This window comes from Saccopteryx bilineata, chromosome 3 (assembly GCF_036850765.1).
Source record: "Saccopteryx bilineata isolate mSacBil1 chromosome 3, mSacBil1_pri_phased_curated, whole genome shotgun sequence".
In the NCBI taxonomy this organism is placed as follows: Eukaryota; Metazoa; Chordata; class Mammalia; order Chiroptera; family Emballonuridae; genus Saccopteryx; species Saccopteryx bilineata.
Genome location: NC_089492.1, coordinates 240,603,875 through 240,619,114, shown reverse-complemented (window position 1 = coordinate 240,619,114; position 15,240 = coordinate 240,603,875). Strand labels below are relative to the sequence as shown.

General features: G+C 40.4%; 1 protein-coding gene across 9 annotated transcripts in view; it reads left to right on the top strand.

Annotated features, from left to right (window-relative positions):
• NFIA (nuclear factor I A) overlaps positions 1-15,240 on the top strand; it is a 386,029-nt gene that overhangs the window by 254,832 nt on the left and 115,957 nt on the right. For 7 of the 9 annotated variants that reach the window (XM_066269044.1, XM_066269045.1, XM_066269052.1 and 4 more), the window contains one exon: positions 2,208-2,282. The exons of the other annotated variants lie outside the window; for them this stretch is intronic. In XM_066269044.1, the coding sequence (XP_066125141.1) occupies positions 2,208-2,282 (75 nt within the window). The remainder of the gene's footprint in view (positions 1-2,207; positions 2,283-15,240) is intronic. 9 annotated transcript variants of the gene reach the window in all.

Sequence of the window (15,240 nt, the reverse complement as noted above, 5' to 3'; positions counted from 1 at the left end):
ATTGTTATGTGTGTTTTAAGTCAAACTTAACGTACATTGTGGTTGGATTTCCTTTGTTATGGTCTGTGAGATAAATGTGATGTGAACACTGTCACAATAGAAAGAGGTGTCATAGTCTGTTTTGCCAGACCACGTTAGAGAACTTTTATTGATTTATTTATTTTTACTTCTCAGTTCTCTTAATTCAAGAGACAATACCCCAGGCACTTCCCAAATAATGGTCACTAAATAAATACCTGTGTGTGGGTTACTTGGGAGGTGAAATTTCTTAATTCTTTAAGTGAAGTTTTGCCATTTAAAAAATTGTGTTCTATATGCTTTTTTCTTTCTTTTTAAAATTGTGATATTATTGATATGTAACATATTAGTTTCAGGTGTACAACACAATTTGCTATATAGATGTATTGCAAAATAATCCCCACAGTAAGCCTACTTAACATCCATCACCAAACATAGTGCTATCTTATTTTACAAGCCAATTTATGATTATTGAATATTCTAAAAAGTAGAGCTATTTATCTGAAATATTCGTTTGTGTATTTGACTTAAAAAACTGAAAATTTTTCTTTTAAATCTCAGTAAAAAATCTTTTTTATGCAGAAATCAAATGTAATCAAAAGTAAAAGAATAACTTGTAGGTCCATTTATAATCCACAACATGGTGATTTTTGCACATGTTTATGTACTTTTATTGGTGTGTAAAATGTGCCATTTGTAAACTTGCTACCCCTTCATAGTGGGCACAATATAGCTTTGATCAATAAAATAAATTTTACTTAGGAATTTTTTGTTATATGATATTCAGATTGGTTTTTTTTCTTCTTCTTCTTTTCCAAGTTGAGAGGAGGGGAGATAGAGAGTCAGACTCCTGCATATGCCCTGACTGGGATCCACCCCACAACCCCTGTCTGGGGCCATGCTCGCTACTCAGCTATTTTTGGTGCCTGAGGTGGAGGCTCCACAGAGCCATCCTTAGCACCTGGGGCCTGTGTGCTGGAACCAATCGAGCCATGGCTGCAGGAGGGGAAGAGATAGAGAGAGAGACACGGATGTTGTCGATTCTCCTGTGTGCCGTGACCGGAAATCAAACCCGGGACATCCACATATCGGTCCAACTCTCTACCAGTGAGCCAACTGGCCAGGGCCCAGATTGGTCTTTTTTCTTATGTTGCATATTTTTAAAAGTGTTTTCTTTACTTCAAAGAACAGTTATTTAAAAAAATTCCCTTCAGCCATCGACTTCTCCTTTGGCTCTAATTTAAAACAGGCAATTACACTAACCTATAGACAGATCTCTAAAGTTCTACCTATGTGAGCCTCATAGAATGAGAAAACTTTAGAGGCAGAGAGGGAAATGATATGTCAAAAATTATTTATTTCTTGCCATTTATAAGTTTTATGTTTCTGTGGTCCTAAACATACTGTAAAAATAAGTAAGCAGTTGATAATATATATAATATCAATTAAATGAAATGATTATATCAGGCAAAAAGTGAAGTAGATACAAAAGTCAAAGATTAAGTCATCGTGTACCATTAATTTATCTTTTCTTTAAAGTAAAGTAAATAAATAAAAGAACCATCCCACACACAAAACCCCCTTGTTCTTAAAAGAAATCTAAATTTTATCTGTGCTCAAAGAATTTGTTTTCATGTTTCAAGGGTTTTTCAATGGGCTTGCTTCTTCTAGTCTTGCTTCTTGCTTGAAAGATTTACCCTGTGGAGCCTCTAGAAATGAAGGAAACATCTTTAAATCTTGTTTGATTTGAATGAATGGATAGCTAATCCCCATCAAATGTTTCTTTAGAGAATCATGCTTAAAAACTGTTTTGGAGTTTAGCCGTCCTGGCCGATTCTTAGGTAGGCTGTTTTCATCCCTGTTGTTACAGTCTCAAAGGTCAGCCAAGGTAACCATTTTTTTAAAATCGTCTTTTGTTTCAGATTTCCTGTGGAGGTTTTTTTTTTTTTTAAGCTTTTCAAAAATCACCCAGTGTCATAGCTTTCCATAACCTCCAGATTCAAACCAAAAAAAAAAAAAAAAAGTCTACATAGCTAAATGACTGTACCCTCCCACGGAAGCTCTAACTAGAGCAGATATGAAATTAAACATCATATTTTATGATCACAAAGAAACTCTGTTTAGAATTGTTGCCAAATGTCTTCTGTTTATGACACTTTGCTTCTTTGTTTTTGTGTTTGTTTCCCCAGGACACTTGGGCTTCCAGGACAGTTTTGTCACATCAGGTGTTTTTAGTGTGACTGAGCTAGTAAGAGTGTCACAGAGTAAGTATAATTTTGCTTTGATTTGGTACAGATTTGCCTTTGGTTTGTGCTTATTTTCTGCCTCGGCCTCGTAGGAGACATAAATAGCTTTCAGAATCCCCTTTTACCCATTGGAAGAGTTTTGCTACACAGTTTGTTTAACAGCCAAGAATTTAAATCAGGAAAATTTGATGTCATTTTAATGTGAGACATATGGAAAGAACTGAAATCCTGAGAGTCTCGCATATTCTCTAGTTTATAATGTGAACCTGATTTTACAATTTTTTGAGGCTTCCCTGATTTCTAAGACATTCTGCACTTAAAAAAATTTGGCTTTGACCTTTAAAGAATGCTGATGCCCTCAGCATAAGTGACACAGTACAGTGTGTGTGATCATTACCAGCTTGTCAATAATCACCAAAACAGTGAATTAAGAGTTCCTGTCACCACCCTATTCCATTGATCAACGGGTCATTGGCTGTATTTTTGTTATGACATAATCCAGACAGTCCAAGGAGAAGGTATAGGATTCCCCATCCCTTGCTCTCTCTCTCTCTCTCTCTCTCTCTCACACACATACACACACACACACACACACACACACACACACACACACAGTTGCTTTCCCTCAAAAACAGTGGGTTTTTTTGTTTTTATTTAAAAGTATGCCTACAATAACTATGATATTTGGGGTCCCAGATATCATAGGAGAAAATAAATACCAAATGTTAAAAATTTTTATCCCCCTCTTCACAATATCCCTTGTAGATAAAATATTCATTGTCAAAATTGGTTTCAAGCTGAAACAAATCATTTGTGGAATGAGGTGGAGTAAAAAGAAATCTTTTCAAGTTCATACCCTTTCCTATACCCTGCCTTACTGTCTTGCAAGATTAACCAAGCAAACTCGTCTATCTCATGACAAGATGCCAGGTCAAGCAAGCCAAGTTATCCTCATCTCACGGTTTGGATTCTGTCAGCTCTTATTTCTTAAGGCTAGAAGACTCTTTAAGAAGCCAAAAATGGGATATGAGGTGGGTACAGGGGACCTGGGGATAGAGGGATAGATAAAGAATGAGCATTCACTATCTGCCAGGCACCGTGCTAACTTTTCATGTGGGTAACATAAATTAATCCTTGCAAGAAGTTTGTCAGATAAGAAATTACCCTCATTTTTACAAATGAGTTAAGTTGCAGGTCTACTGAAGTTGTTTACCCAAAGTCAAACAGTAGATAAATGGTTAAGCCACGTCTGTACAATGCTAGAGTCCAGGCTGTTGGGTTGGCCCAAGGGAACTGTAAATCTCTAATGGAAGAGTAGACGGGGAGAACAGCAGGAAGGCAGCAATAGGTGTTACAGTTCTGGAGTCAGGGACCCTTGGTTGATGGAAGGGTGTCCTGGTATGGGGACAGGGTCAGAAACCTAAGGAATAAGTCATTAGGAGCAGCAGTTGTGAGATAGAAAGAAGAAGTTACTGTCATATTTTGAAGTATGCATAGAGCAGCAACCAGTGAGGTAGAGGCTAGATTGCTTTGTTAATTTGAAGGACGGATGCTGCCCTAGCATAGCAGTTTGGCCAGTTATTTGCCATAGACAAATAGGGACTCATCTCTGTGTTTGTGTACACACACACACACACACACACACACACAACTTTTTAGGACTTTCTTTTCACTAGCTCACATTTCCCTTGTAATTTTAATAATAGTAATATAGACTGATGTATCAGAGTATAACTGTCATAGTGACAATACAGGGAAATAATTCATGGAGCCCTTACTACAATCCAAATATAGCCTCAAAGAGAAAAATCCTTTGAACTCTAAGGTTGGAGCACTAGACCTTTTTAATCTTCACTGGCTGCTATAATGCTTACATTTAAGTCTTTGTTACCATCAGCGTCTGAAGCCTGGGGGTTGTCTGAGAAAGCTCACGCTGCTCAGAACTATCCCTAGAATCTCGTCTTTCTTCCTCTTTCTGTATGTGCCTTTAAGGTCTTATATCCCAGGGCTTATCAGTTCCAAGCTTGATTAGACCTCCATGCAGTCTGTGATGGCACGGTTGCCAAATGAATTCTAAACCTGCCTTCAAGACTGCCAGAGGGTGTGGCTGGACCTCAGATTGAATTTGCAGAGGGCCCTGGTTTTGTTTCCCGTCCCTGTTTAGGGGGTTGTGTTGCTGACGCCTGGCATCATGAGCGTCCTTTGGCTCTTCAGTGCTTTTCGATTCTGCACACTGCTGCGTAATCGCTCTAGGACTCATTCACACATGGCCTCATGCTGACTGAAACTGTTTGGCAAGAGTGGGACTGGGCTGTGTCAGCTAAACCATGGCTTCAGGCCAAACTGCCATCCAGAGCCCCCTCCCACTTGCAGATTTTTAATCCAGGTTTCTCAGGGTACATGTCTCAAGGCTGCCTTGTTAGCTGGGGTAAGGATCCCCCAGCTCAGGTTTCCTTACCCACACACCTTTCTGAAAAACTTAACACTCGTGCCACACAATGGAGTCGAAATCCTTTACCATTCCTTATAGTGCAGACCCCTTGCCCAGGCTGGAAGAGCTAAGAGTCTATTTTAGAAGTACAGTAGACACTTTTTACAGATGAGTGGGGTTGGGGTCCATTCTGCAACCTTGAAATAGAAATAAGCTAACTGGTACAAAAGTTGATTAAACACGTGATGTTGGTGTTGTTAAGAGCATGATTCTACACTAATATGAAATATCAGGTCCTGGCCAGTTGGCTCAGTGGTGGAGTGTCGGCCTGGCGTGTGGAAGTCCTGGGTTTCATTCCTGGTCTGGGCACACAGGAGAAGCGCCCATCTGCTTCTCTTCCCTCCCCCCTCTCTTCTCTCTCTCTCTATCTCTCTCCTCCCCTCCTGTAGCCATGGCTTGAATGGTTCATGCAATCTGGCCCCAGGTGCTAAGGATGGCTCCATGGCCTCACTTCAGGCACTAAAATAGCCCCAGCAGTGGCCCTGTAGGGGGCTTGCCGGGAGGATCCTGGTTGGGGCGCATGCGGAGTCTATCTCTCTGCCTCCCTGCTTCCCCGCCTCTAACTTAATTAAAACAAATTATAGCAGCTAGCATTTATCAAGTATGCACTATGTGACAGGGATTGTGCTAGGTACTTTGTAAACATTATCTCATTTGGTTCTGCCATGGTTACTGCTATTGTCCCTTTTTACAGATGAAGGAGACCGTGATGCTCTAAGACAGGGGTAGTCAACCTTTTTATACCTACCGCCCACTTTTGTATCTCTGTCAGTAGTAAAATTTTCTAACCACCCACCGGTTCCACAGTAATGGTGATTTATAAAGTAGGGAAGTAACTTTACTTTATAAAATTTATAAAGTAGAGTTACAGCAAGTTAAAGCATATAACAATAATTACTTACCAAGTACCTTATGTCAGATTTTTGCTGTTTGGCAGAATATATCTTTATAAAACAACTTACTATAGTTAAATCTTTTTTTTTTTGTATTTTTCTGAAGTTGGAAATGGGGAAGCAGTCAGACAGACTCCCACATGCGCCCGACCGGGATCCACCCAGCATGCCCACCAGGGGGCGATGCTCTGCCCATCTGGGGCGTTGCTCTGTTGCGACCAGAGCCATTCTAGCACCTGAGGCAGAGGCCATGGAGCCATCCCCAGCGCCCAGGCCAACTTTGCTCCAATGGAGCCTTGGCTGTGGGAGGGGAAGAGAGAGACAGAGAGGAAGGAGAGGGGGAGGGGTAGAGAAGCAGATGGGTGCTTCTCCTGTGTACCCTGGCCAGGAATCGAACCCGGGACTCCTGCACGCCAGGCCGATGCTCTACCACTGAGCCAACCGGCCAGGGCTATCTTTTTTATTTATACTTTGGTTGCTCCACTACCGCCCACCATGAAAGCTGGAATGCCCACTAGTGGGCGGTAGGGGCCAGGTTGACTACCACTGCTCTAAGATGTTAAGAAACTTGCTCTTTTTACTTTGCTATACTCGGCTAGCTGACTGCAGATATTTTTGTCATGACCTCTCCTATACTTGCGTTATAGAAATAAAGAGAATCCAAAGGTTATGTGCTTTTTCTAAATAATCATTTCTTGCTACAGTTGACAAACTTGTAGATTATTCAAGTCTGCATTTAAAAAGGTTAAAACTGGCGCTGGCCGGATGGCTCAGTGGATCAAACGTTGACCCAGTTCAGCGAGATTGTAGGTTCTATCCCCGGTCAGGGCACACAGAAGCAAATAATGAGTGCACAACTAAATGGAACAACTAAATGGAGCAATGATCTGATACTTCTCTCTCTCTCTCTCTCTCTTTCTCTCTTTCCCTTCCCTGCTCTCTGTCTCTCTTACCTTTCCTTTTTCTCGAATCAATGGAAAATTAAAAAACAAAAGGTTAAAACTATTTTCAGGTAAAACAAATCAAGTAAAACACAAATTTTTTTTTTCCTGGATTTGCTTTCTGGTATGATTTTTAAAAAACTAATAGCCATTATTTTTAGAGCAGTTTTAGTTTAATGGTTTTAGGTTAACAGGAAGTACAGAATTTTAGCATACCTGTTAAATAGTTTCCCCCGTTATTAACATCTTCTGTTAGTATGGTCCATTAGTTTCCGTTGATGAGCTGATATCGACATATTGCATTACCTAAAGTCCATAGTTTCATTAGGGTTCACTCTTTGTGTTGCACACTTATGTGTTTTGACAAATACATAATGACCTGTATGCATTGTTACTGCAGTGTACAGAATAGTTTCACTTCTCTAAAAACCACCTGTGCTCCATCTATTTATCTCCCACTCCCCAAATAGTGATTTAAAATTTTTTTTCATTTATTTTAGAGAGGGTAGAGAAAAAAGACAGAAGGGAGGAGGAGCAGGAAGCATCAACTCCCATATGTTCCTTGACCAGGCAAGCCCAGGGTCTTGGACTAGCGAGGTCAGCATTCCAGGTTGAGGCTTTATTCACTGCACCACTACAGGTCAGGCCTCCAAATAAGGATCTTTTAACTCTTTTTAACTCTTTCTGTAGTATCATCTTTTACCTGGATGTCTTCAATGACTTCAGTGCTTAGTTTTTTCCCTGTGTTGCAGATTTTTTTCTCAACGCCCTTTTACCTATCCCAGCCCTGCATCCACACCTAACTATGGCCACATATATAGTCGGGAAATTTCACACTAATGGTGGCCTTACTTTGAAATTTTTCCCTTTTCCTGGCTCTTTAGCATTCAATTTTTAAATTCGCTAATACATATATAATATTTACTTTCCCCACATTTCCAGTTAGTTTCTGTTTTTAGTTTTCCTCCTTTTATATTTAATAAAGGAGGGAGGTGCTATTTCATTATTTCCTCATGAGGATTCACTGAAATAACTACGTGCTAAGTCTGTTATTTATAATCGTGTTACTACAGGGTGGCAACGGCAGAGAAACTCGAGATAAAGCTGTTGGCTTAGCCTCACACATTCAGAGGTGAGAGTCGGGCACAAGGTTATTGTAGATGCATGTAGCCTCTGGAGTCTCCCACTAATTCCCTTCTTACCCTTGCCTCCTGCCTTTTAATTTTTTATTTTTTATTTTGCATTATCTGGAGTTCATGAAAGGCAAGAAAGGAGCGTCCTGTTTCTCTTAGCAGCAAGGAAAGTACTGTAGCATAAAAGTAAATGTGTGTTTGTTCTACCTCTTCCTCAATGTGATAGGACCATCTGAAAGTTGTTCTAGTCATTTATTCCTTTCTTCCCGGGCAGAGAGGACCACTATTTGACCACTCAGCACTGTGCCAGAGCAAATGAGAGAAGTCTTCTCTGCTTTGGAGGAGGGGGTTTACCAGTGCTAACAATGTGGTTCAGAATCACTAAAGTTGTTTTAGCATAATACTGTGGGGAAATAGACAGGAACCATCTGTTGAAATGACTCTTACATGATGCTGCATTTTCAAACAAAGCCTTCTCGCCACATTTTCAGATGGGTCTCTTTCCCATGAAGTTGCCACAGAGAGCCCACTCTATAAGCTGCTAAGTGATGCTCTTAGATAGCTCTCCGGGTCAGCACCCACTCTTGTTTATTCTGTACCAGTGTTTTCCTCCAAGTGTGTGCTTTGAAGCTGGCGAATAATTCTTCCTGGTATGAACCCAGAAAATCCTCCCAAAAAATCCACTACTTCTGCCCATTTCCTTCTAAAGTGCTGACTATTTTACTTGAAGTTGGTGGAGTGACTCTGAAACCCTAAATACTTCGCTGGGAAAGAGGAAAACCGCAAATACACACAGGCCATTGTGACTCTGGCCTGGTGGTTCTAGTTTTCCAGGCAGTGGTTTGCACACCCAAGCTGGCTGCAAGGGTTAAGTAAACTTCGTGGCTGAGGATGACTTCATGGCCCTGGAATTTTGAAAAGCCAGGGTTCTCAGTACACTGTGGCCAGCCTTAGAGTCTTTGGGTGTGAAAACCACTCTCAGTTACCCAGACTGATTTTTTGGTTCCTGTTACACTGCTGCAGAATCTATTAAAATCCAGCAGCTGAATTGTCCTGGCTCTGCCACAAAGCTGGGCTACTGGGTGGCTCCAGGATTCCCGAGCCGTTTGTCAATGGAGAGTGGGAGTGAATGGAGCCAGGCGTATGCATCAGCCTGGCATGAGGTGGCACCCTAGTGGCTGTTTTCTGCCTTAGAAATACATCCTATTACTACATTCTCGCACAGGCATCATTGTTAAGATCGAAATTGCAGTTCATTTTTAAACTGCTTTTTAAAAAGTCTCTAGGACCTTTGTGTGTTTTTGAGGACCCATAGCCATACACTGGGATTTTCTGGCTTAGAGTGAACTATTGGCAATATTCTAACCTGACATGATGGAGCTACTACAACAGAAATAACTCAGCTATAGGTACAGTAAGAAAATGGAGAAACAAGCCACCCCCCCCAACCCAAAGTATTTTTGCAAAGAAGGTCTCACCAGGAAATTGAGGATTTAAGATAGAGATTCCAGACACCCAGTCCTTTAGGTACCATTTAAATAGTTGCAGTGTTTTAGCTCCTTATTAAAGTGAAATAGTTTAGACAGTTTCTCTTCTGGACCCTAGTGGTTCTCTTCTGTTAAGTAACATGATAGCTATGATCATTGCATGGAAATTAACTTTAAAAATAGGTTATATTCTTAAGCTCTTCTTTCAAAAGGAACCATATGGGCTTGAACATTAAAGGGAGAAACAAAAAGATGATAATAAAAAGTGGACTGCAGCCCTAGCATGAACAGTGGCTGTGACCTTGCCTTTTGTTTGCCATTACACAATTCAATGGCAGTACACTCAAACTATGCTCTCGATCAATATCCTATTAAAGCAGCACAAAAAGTCTCCATAAACTTAGTGGTTAGCTATGTTTATAAATGGAACTTGGCATAATTAGATGGTCAATAGCCAGCTCTACTAGTAATTTTAAAATGAACATCACACATTGTCCATCTGCAGAAGTCAATGGCCCCTCTTCCAGAGTTTTTAAAGAAAATCTGCAAAGTTACAGAATAAAAATACTGACTGTCCCTATATAGCTCTTCACTTTGCCTGTCTCTGCCACCTTATCCTGACTGTATTATGACATTATGAGGGTTTCATTTCTAGTTTTATTCAACCCCTTATATAGAGAGAAAATGATTAAATATTGCCATACTCTTAAGAAGAAAAATGCCAGTCTGGCTGGCTTAATTTAGTGGCTTTCCTCTACTATAATACAATAATTTTTTAAAGTAAGTACTGAAATTAAATTAGTTCAAAATGATTCATTGTATAATTTCTTTAAATTTTTTGGACATATTCGGGGTGACTATTTGGACAGTAAAGCTGGCTGCAGATAGAAAAGACTGGTAGTAATAGAAATTTTTGTCACACTACTCCTTCTCTGAATCCCAGCTCACAAGAATGGGTTGCCAAACCTGATACTTCCTATCCTATCCTTAGAGGAAGAGCCATATAAAGTGAGAGGTGTCCCACCTTTACCTACAAATTGCAATGCGTGTATTCCTTGTGTTTGATACATTTGTGTCATGACCACTGTGTTGGCTGAAAATAATTTTTTTAATCAAATGAGAGGCAAGGAGGTGGAGAGACAGATTCCCACATGTGCCCAACCAGGATCCACCCAGCAACCTCCCTCTGGGGCTGATGTTCTACCCATTTGGGGCCGCTCCTTTGTTGCTTGGAAACCAAGCTATTTTAGCACCTGAGGCAAGGCCATGGAGCCATCCTCAGTTCCTGGGGCCAACCTGTCATCAAACTGTGGCTGCAGGAGGGGAAGGTGGGGAGAAGCAGATGGTCGGTTCTCCTTTGTGCCCTAACTGGGAATCGAACCTGGGACTTCCACACACCAGGCCGCCGATTCTCTACCACTGAACCAACCTTCCAGAGCCTATGTTGGCTGAAGTTAAAACTATGGTAAGAACAACTTATGACATCAGCAGATTCATCAGTCAATGCTACGCAGCAATGTCCAATTCTTTCTGTTCCTTTCATACTCCCACAGCCTTTCTGGTTAGTGTTATTAGGGAGATTTCTCAGAGCAGGATTTAGGGGGCCTCTTATCCTCTGTTCTTGTCTAAAACCCCTACTGGGTGTGACTAAGGGAGAAGCAGGAACCCTTACACCTTGATGTAAATGCTAATTTGTTATCATGATCTCTATTCATGTGTTCCTCTATGGCTCATCTTTTCTAGGTAACTTGTTGGTATGCTTCCTAAATAATATATATTATATACAGTCTATATGCAAGATATCAGCATGGGATCTTAAATAGTCCAGGTTAAAGAGTTGGTGGTTTGGCTCTGCCCTTATTAATATATGACTTTGAACAACGTTTATCCCTTGCCAGCTATGTTCTCCTCATGGGTGACAGCCATTCATTCACTCAGCAAATATTTATTAAGTGCCAACTCTGCACTATGCCTAAGTCTGAGTGCTAGAAATAGTCATACCTCTCAGGTGTGTTTTGAGAATTGAGTGAGAGAATGTCAAGTATCTAGCATATAGTAGATAATCAACAATGATAACTATTATGATTTTAGTTGAACAAACCTTCTGTCCCTGATCTCTCAACGTATGAGAGCGGATCCTTGAGCTGACCGCACCATCCGAAAATTTATTAAAAATGTGTGTATGCATTTTGTGTGTGCATATATAAATTAAGAGGGCCAGTTTTAGAATTTATGTTCCAAAAATCAATTCAATAGAAGGACCGTTGTAGTGGCCCCTTTGTAATGAATAATTCTGATAGAATAAGAGCAGGCTAGTGCTAGATATAATTCATCTACTTTAGGAAGCCAGAAAATTCTTATTTCTTAAGTTTTCAGACAGAGCCTATGCTTCTGCATTATTCTGAAATTTTTCTCTTCCAGAGAGTCTAATGGATAACCAGATGTTTTAAAATTCTCAATCTAATACTGACACAAATAATAACTTTTGAAGTGACTAGTCATGCCATGTTCATTTTTGTCAGTTTTTAGTAATAGTTGGTTCTATAATATTCTAAAATTTTACTTTCTCAAATTATGAACATAAAAATTTCCTGTAACTGGAGGTCATTACTGAAAATGTTGTTTTTAGTAAACCTTTAGTTATGTACTCATAAGCTTCGATTTTTAAAAAATAACAGGTATTCATATCTAATAGGTAATATTGGGCAACTACAAGGCATTTTTAGGATGTCTAAGAGCCTGACATAAATCTTACATTACCCCACAATAAGACCACAAATATCACTGAGATTCTGGCTCAAATATATTATTGTAGCTCTTGTTGATTACAAAGACTGTTGTTGGTGGCTCTATAGGCATTCCTAGGGTGAAATTGGTAGAGTCAACACTCAGCAAAGCCACGCACTAGATGAAATACTAGAACTGAGTTAGTGTAGTATATGATTGATAAGAATACATAATAGGATTTTTCAATAGATGGAGGAGGAAAAAAATTATAGTTCTTGGTCAAATTATTGAGAATTATTATTGTCAACACCTGGATTTGTAGGTTGTTGAGATGGGACTCTGTTGACATAGTTTCTTTTTCTGATAGCTAATTGTCAGATAGTCCCAGTGCACTCTGGTTAAGGGGTGTAGGTTTAGAAGCCCTTTCCTGGTTTATAGATCACTGTGGTGAAAAGATCTCCCACTTAGGTCATCACATCCATTCTCTGTTAGGGAAGGCTTAATCCCATGGCCAACGCTATGCCAGACACTAAATGGGGACCACGTTTGATCTCACCCAGAAGCTAAGATGAAATGATGCTCTAAAATACAGGAAATCAATTTCAGTCCCAAAGGCAGAAGCCACTAATGGAGGAGATCAGTCAACGGTGTTCACCCCGCAGTGAATGGCTCTGCTGGACTCGCTGTCAGGCCTTTATCCAGTGAAGCACTGGTGGACACTGGTAACTCAGAGGACCTAGAAAGACAAAGAAATGAGAAAAAAGACAAGATAGAGCATTGCCAGTTAGGTAGCAGGTGACAATTATTTTAATTTAAATTTTGTTGAATTCATCTCCCCAGAATTTGATAACAAAGCTTTTGGCGTTCTTTCAGGTTATTTACAAACTACCACACTCTAGAACAGGGGTCGGGAACCTATGGCTCGCGAGCCAGATGTGGCTCTTTTGATGGCTTCATCTGGCTTGCAGACAAATCTTTAATAAAAAAATAATAACGTTAAAAATATAAAACGTTCTCATGTATTACAATCCATTCATTTCCTACCGCTCATGTTCATGGTTGTGGGTGGCTGGAGCCAATCACAGCTGTCCTCCGCGACAACACCAAATTTTTATTGGATAATGCGTAACATACACGGGTCATTGTAGGGCTCTCACAGAATTACATTTTAAAATATGTGGTGTTCATGGCTCTCTCAGCCAAAAAGGTTCCCGACCCCTGACCTAGAACTCTACAGGTCATGGCCTTGAATAGACCATCAGCCTGTGCCTTCTAACCCACATGCTAACAAGACTTGCCCTCTGTTCAGTGGTCCTACTAGTATCTTTGTTTTTCTTTTTTTGTATTTTTATGAAGCTAGAAACGGGAAGAGACAGTCAGACAGACTCCCTCATGCACCTGACCAGGATCCACCCGGCACGCCCACCAGGGGGCGATGCTCTGCCCCTCCAGGGCATTGATCTGTTGCGACCAGAGCCACTCTAGTGCCTGGGGCAGAGGCCAAGGAGCCATCCCCAGCGCCTGGGCCATCTTTGCTCCAATGGAGCCTCGGCTGCGGGAAGGGAAGAGAGAGACAGAGAGGAAGGAGAGGGGGAGGGGTGGAGAAGAAGATGGGCGCTTCTCCTGTGTGCCCTGGCCGGGAATCGAACCTGGGACCCCCGCACGCCAGGCCGATGCTCTACCACTGAGCCAACCGGCCAGGGCCCCTACTAGTATCTTTATACCACTCAACAATACCCCGTCTTTTTCATTATGTTAATTTTGGAGGGTAATTTTGTAGGTAGTCATCACTTAATTGAGTTAAAGCTTTTCTTTAAACAGGGAGACTAGAAATGCAGGGTTTGCCTTTGGTTCTTTGGGCAGATCGATAGAAGTATCTGGGTTCAAATCCCTGCTCTGTCACCTGTTTAGCTGTGTGATGTTGATCATGTTACTTAACTTCACAGCTAATTTTCTTACTTATAAATGAGAATAACACAAGTCCACACTCCATAAAGATGTGGTGAGGATGAAACCAGATAATTCAAGTAAAATACCTAGCACATTGTCCACCACATAATAAATGCTCAGTAAATATTAGTTCTTAGCTGTTTTTTAGTAACAAGCTTATATAATTTTAGTTCAATTCAGTAATTGTTGCTTGTATAGTATATAAAGTATGTAGCACTGTATGCTGAGGAGACTATATCTAAGTATATATCTAAGTTTCTTGAGAATCAAGCCTAAGCTTACTTAAAGGCAATAAAGTGCCTGAACACATTTATTTTACAAATTGAACTCACAATAATTGTCTATCAAAGATAAACAATCTCTTTGAGTGGGGAGGAAGATGGTATCAGTACATTGTTCCTTTTTTATTAAAAGAAAAACACTCCTTTGCCACTAGAGACACTTATTTTGTAAGTTGTGTCTGCAAAACATGGATGTATAAAGACAGCATTCAGCCTGTGTCAGCAGATGGGGTTCAAATACTCTGCTGGTCTGGGGCACTTAATACTGCATTTCACAAAAAGCATTGCTTAAATCTTACAATAGCAGGGAAGTTCATTTTCACGCAGAGGGAAACCCTGGTTTTAGTTCAGCGCCTTTCCTTTCCGTTTCCATTCTGGAAAACCATACCCCTAGCCCGCATTTGGTCAGACCTTTCAAAAGAGAAAGGTTGAAAAAGGAGATCAGCACATGGTTTACAGACCAGAAATCTGCTTGGCAAAGGAGTTGCTGAAGACTGTGGCGTACAAGCTGCAGAGAAAGTACCTTTATGATTGATTTCCATTCAAGTCAGACTGACTGCAGAGTGGTCATTTTTCTAACCCATAACTGCTCGCACTGCAGCAGTCGGCTATCTGCAGGGTGTCTGAATTATAACCGTCTACGTCCGTATTGCCTCTTACACAAATTACTTACACTGGTTTCTTTTTTCCATGCAAATTCATCAGTTTTACAGCCCCTCCTAGCCACAGTCAGGAAACTCTGGCCAAAAGCACAAATTGATAAAATGAGTTAATTATATTATACTTATTTTTTTGTCTTTCTGAAAGCCCTCTCTCATAGGCAGTGTTCAGGAAGCATCTTACAGTAAAAGGAAGATAAAGGAATTACATTTTTTTTCCATACATTTCTTTCCAAGATAATTTCTTTTAACGATGATTCCAGATTTGCTTCAGTTTCCATAGCATTGCGCATTTTTCAACTGTGCCTTTGATAGAAAGACAGGTATTTTCCCATGTTCACTCCTTTTGTGCAGTGACATGGACTTTCTCACAAGATCTTCGCCACTAGAATGCAGAACAACATGAAATTGTGC